General features: G+C 44.8%; 1 protein-coding gene across 1 annotated transcript; it reads left to right on the forward strand.

Moving 5' to 3' along the window:
• The first annotated feature begins 2209 nt into the window (after window positions 1–2209).
• On the forward strand, window positions 2210–5047 carry LOC138582030 (NADP-dependent malic enzyme-like). The gene has a single exon (XM_069652962.1). It carries the CDS (start codon window positions 2374–2376, stop codon window positions 4210–4212), a length of 1839 nt encoding a protein of 612 aa, XP_069509063.1. The 5' UTR covers window positions 2210–2373; the 3' UTR covers window positions 4213–5047.
• The last annotated feature ends 259 nt before the right edge of the window (window positions 5048–5306 follow it).

Raw genomic sequence — 5306 nt, forward strand, 5'->3', positions numbered from 1 at the left:
AGATTGCCAAGATGAAAGAGTACTCGAATGAACCGAATAACATCGCTGGCCGGGACATACCAAAAGAGACAAAGCAAAAGTTCCGGCATATGAAGTTCCACGTATTTATTATTTTAATTATTTATTTTAACTTGTTATATTACTTATTTGTTTTAGTTAATTGTTTTATTTCATTGTTTTTAATTGACTTGGAAAATTTAAACTTAAAGTAATGCCACTTCCACTGAGAAGGCAAATGTGGAACATTTTATGAACTGATGGACTCAGATGAAATGTTAATTGCAAATTTTCATTGATGCACATGAATATTCATTTTGTTGGATTGCTATATTGTAAAAAAAAAAAAATAGAACAAGTTGTTTTTAGGAATTGGCTTGGATTATAGCCAAGTTCTAAAAACAAAAGGAGGGTATATGTAAGGATATTTGGCATGTTACAGCACAGAGTACAGCACTACTGCACAAGTAGCATTACAGCACTACTGCACAAGTAGCATTACAGCACTACTGCACAAGTAGCATTACAGCACTACTGCACAAGTAGCATTTTTTTTTTGCAGCACCACCACAAGGGTGCGGTGCATTGCTATATGGGTTAGCAGATTAACAAGGAAAGACAGACTATTCAGTCAAAAAACGATTTTAACATATAAGATGCAAAGCTATTTTTACAGTTAAAAGCACACGTGTTCATTTAAAAATGCACACTATTTTTCACCTGAAATGCCTATATTGCTAGAGACACATTTGAAAATTAACAGCTAACATATTAACCATTAACCTGACTAATAAAACCTTATTTTATTATAACTCACTAATAAAATGTGTTCTCTACTGCAGAATTAGGCATATTTTGAAAACCAGTTAAATGAGTGTGCAGATTTTTCCTCTCTTCTCTGCCTGATTATCCGTGTTGTTGTGCACAGTAACTGCAGGAGGAAGGAAGTCAGATTTGCAACAATTGCAAATGTATAAGCGAAGCTATTGTTTAAAAGTAGGAGGATGAGAGATGATGGATTTCATTGGAACACGTCATAAAGAGGGCTGAGAGGAAAGTTTTAGTGGGCAGTAGCAGGGAAAAAGACAGGCAGACATCTTTCTGCACTACTGGGGAGAAGACCTGGCTGTGGGGGTGTCCTGCTGCAGTCGAGACTGGGGAAAGCTGAAAGAATTACCTTTCCACTGGCAGAGGCAGTCCTATCTGAAAAAGCTGAGAATTCCAGGCAATGACTCCGGCTTGAGAAGGCAAGCGTTCCTTTTTGTTGGAGTTAAGCCAAGAGAGCCACATTCACAGAGAGAAGACTCTGAACAGATAAGGTAATTACCTAACTGGGGGAGCTGTGTGTGTGCACGAAAGTATGCAGTCAGTGTAGAAAAATGAAAGTCCCGTGCGTGTCTTAATCAAGTGCTAATGTTGCAATTTAAGTTCTGTTCTCCGCCACTATAATTGCAGTGTGTCATTGAAAATGCTTTGATTGTTCCCTTTTATTGCTGTGAAGAATGAGATCATGTCTAAATGAAAATTTTATAATACAGAAAATATTTGAAAACAGACGGGTGGTTTATTTTCTATTTACCATTACAATGCCAATGGTGTGGGGAGATTTTTAAACAGTGCAATGGTCATTTTAAGACAGATGTGTGTATGTCAGAATCAGTATGAATAATTGTGAGTGACTGTAGTATAACTTGTTGGAGGTACATGAGCCAACGGGAAGAGAGACTCTCTGAACATAGCTCCCTACCGTATATAAGGTAGTGGAAATTACCACAAGACTACCACATATAGCTCTCTGTCGTAAATAAGTCAGTGAGTTTGCCCATGGTGGCGCACCAACACTATCACTGGAAATTGTGGTTTCCCTAGAATGCAGGTCTGAGGTCTCTCTAGTGATCACACGAAAAATCTAAGCGAAGATAAGGGATTCTGGACATTGGGGCCACAAATAAAACAAGGGAATTATGCTCACCAAAATACCACCAACCACGTATACCAAATATGCAGGTCTGGGTGCTGAAATAATGCATGTCCATTGTATTATTGTTGCACATGGCCAAGTCTGAATACAAAGAGTGATTATTGCTAAGTTATTTCTCGGCGGTAATAAAATACCGTCAGGCCCCAAATCTCCACAAAATACCCTACATATTTATGCTCTCCTTGGGCTCCCTCTGCGCCTTCCTCTCGAGCTGCTGCCGCTCGGAGCTGTTCCCATCCCTGGCCTGCTGCATAACAACAACCCCGGCGAGGAGCAGCCCCGAGCGGCAGCAGCTCGAGAGGAAGGCGCAGAGGGAGCCCAAGGAGAGCCGCGGAACAGCAGCAGCAGCAGCCCGGCACCGATCAGTCGTCTGACCTGTCCTGAATTCCCGAGGCATGATGTCCACGTGCGGCAGGTCTGTCAGCAGAATGCTGGAGATGTTGCAGAGGGGTTCGAGGCTGCCACATCTTGCAGAGCCCAGAAGGGCCACTCTGGAGGCAGTGAGAGTCTGCCATTCAGGGCTACCCCAGACACAGACAGCAAAGACTCGGGCCATCAAAAAGAGGGGCTATGACATCACAAGGAACCCCTACCTTAACAAGGGCATGGCCTTCACGCTTGAGGAAAGGCTGCAGTTGGGTATTCATGGCCTCCTTCCTCCCTGCTTCCTGAGTCAAGATGTTCAAGTCCTGCGTGTCATGAAAAGCTATGAGACAAAATCCAATGACCTCGACAAGTACATTATCCTGATGACCTTACAAGACCGAAATGAGAAGCTGTTCTACCGGGTGCTGACCTCGGACATCGAGCGCTTCATGCCCATCGTGTACACCCCCACAGTGGGGCTGGCGTGCCAGCAGTACGGCTTGGCCTTCAGGAGGCCCCGTGGCCTCTTCATCACCATTCATGACAAGGGCCATATTGCCACGATGCTGAACTCCTGGCCAGAAGATGATATCAAGGCAATAGTGGTCACCGATGGAGAGCGGATTCTGGGCCTCGGCGACCTAGGAAGCTACGGAATGGGGATTCCTGTTGGAAAACTAGCCCTGTACACAGCTTGCGGTGGAGTTGACCCCCATCAGTGTCTCCCTGTGCTTCTGGATGTAGGCACAGACAATGAGGCACTACTCAATGATCCCCTCTACATCGGAGTGAAGCACAGGCGTGTCCGTGGGAAAGAATACGATGAACTGATTGACGAGTTCATGCAAGCTGTTACTACCAAGTATGGAATGAACTGCCTCATCCAGTTTGAAGATTTTGCCAATTCGAATGCATTCAGACTTCTAAACAAGTACCGCAACAAGTACTGCACATTCAATGATGATATTCAAGGTACTGCCTCTGTTGCGGTCGCTGGCATCTTTGCGGCGCTGAGGATCACGAAGAACAAACTCTCCGACCACAAGTTTGTTTTTCAAGGAGCTGGAGAGGCTGCTATGGGTATTGCCAACCTCATCGTCATGGCAATGGAAAAGGAAGGGGTGCCTAGGAAAGAAGCAATCCACAAAATCTGGATGGTCGATTCGAAGGGACTTATTGTTAAGGGAAGAGGAAAGCTGAACCATGAGAAGGAGATGTTCGCCCAAGACCACCCACAAGTGAAAACACTCGAGGAGGTGGTGCGGGCAGTGAAGCCTACTGCTATTATAGGCGTCGCAGCCATTGGAGGAGCTTTCACGGAACAGATTTTGAGCGACATGGCTTCGTTCAATGATCGGCCACTCATATTTGCCCTCAGCAATCCCACAAGCAAAGCCGAGTGCACTGCCGAGCAGTGCTATCGCATCACCGAGGGCCGAGGTATATTTGCCAGCGGGAGCCCGTTCTCTAAAGTGACCCTCCCCAATGGGCAGACGTTCTTTCCTGGTCAAGGAAATAATGCCTATGTGTTTCCTGGAGTGGCACTTGGCATCATCGCCTGTGGAGTGCGGCATATCACGGAAGACCTCTTTCTGACCACGGCCGAGGCTATCGCCGAAGAAGTAACAGAAGAGAACCTGGCAGAAGGACGGCTGTACCCTCCGCTCAGCATGATCAGAGATGTGTCTTTCAAAATAGCAGTCCGAATCGTTGACCACGCGTATAGAAATGATATTGCTTCCTGGTACCCGGAACCCGAAGACAAGGAGAGCTTCGTCAGATCCCTGATCTACAGCCCAGACTATGACTCCTTCGTCATCGACAATTACACGTGGCCGAAGGAGGCGATGGCAATTCAAGATGTGTAGATGATCGTTCTATGTGACTGTTTCCTATGCGGCGAGGATCGAAACAAATGTGCAGGTTGAGCCATGACAATAGGCACAACCCCAGAGGCTGGCCAGGATTATCTAACAAGTGGGGCCTGAAGCTAATGTAGTTGGGCCCACCGCAGTGACATTACCATCTGTAAATGCCCACAAAGTGCTGCTGAGTGGGCATTTACAGACTTTAATTCGGCCTTGCCCGCTCAGGCCCTACCCTGTCTACACCTCTCCACAACCCTGATCTTTCCAACTTCCACAGCACTAGCGTAAATTACGAACAAATTCTTTATGCCGCGCTGACCCACAGGCGCACTGGCAATGTTGTGTCCATAGCTGTAGTTTGTTAGCATTGTGGCATCTCCTGTCGCCACCGGTGAACCCATCACCGACTTCCTGGACCAGGATGGATTTCTAAAAGGACCCTAGGCCGCCTTACTAACGAGGACTCTAAAACCCGGAAGCTCCTGTTATTTCTAGGCAATCCTGCAGTTAAGCCTAAAAAAGCACTTGATGTAAAATACACATTGCACTGAAATGTATTTGAGTTTGTGTTTTGTTTAAACTTCTGATTTGTTGCAGCTGATGAAAGGCATTTAATCAGTAATGGCGAATTCGTGATTAAATCCGATATCTTTTACAGTTTGAAATCAACAAAAATATCCCGTACAGACTTGCTTTTTTAAACTATTTCCCGAGCCGGCAAGCACTCCAATTTCCCAAAGCCCACATTAAAACGATTATTGCCACAATAATAGGGTAGGGAAATGTAAATGCATTTTCTGCAGTATCTACTTTTAATAAAGATATTTGATTTTAAGGTAAAAAAAAAAAAAAAAAAAAAAAAAAAAAAAAAATGCTACTTGTGCAGTAGTGCTGTAATGCTACTTGTGCAGTAGTGCTGTAATGCTACTTGTGCAGTAGTGCTGTAATGCTACTTGTGCAGTAGTGCTGTACTCTGTGCTGTAACATGCCAAATATCCTTACAATACTCACCCCTAAAATTCAAACTGAACATAACCCTACATCTACCGCACACACTTCACGATGACCAGCATGAAACAAAACACAAGCACTCA

Source organism: Ambystoma mexicanum, chromosome 1p (assembly GCF_040938575.1).
Source record: "Ambystoma mexicanum isolate Mex_15411 chromosome 1p, UKY_AmexF1_1, whole genome shotgun sequence".
Lineage (NCBI taxonomy): Eukaryota > Metazoa > Chordata > Amphibia > Caudata > Ambystomatidae > Ambystoma > Ambystoma mexicanum.

Coding starts and splice junctions, on each gene's coding strand:
- LOC138582030 (XM_069652962.1), top strand. CDS start 2,374: ATGATGTCCACGTGCGGCAGGTCTGTCAGCAGAATGCTGGAGATGTTG.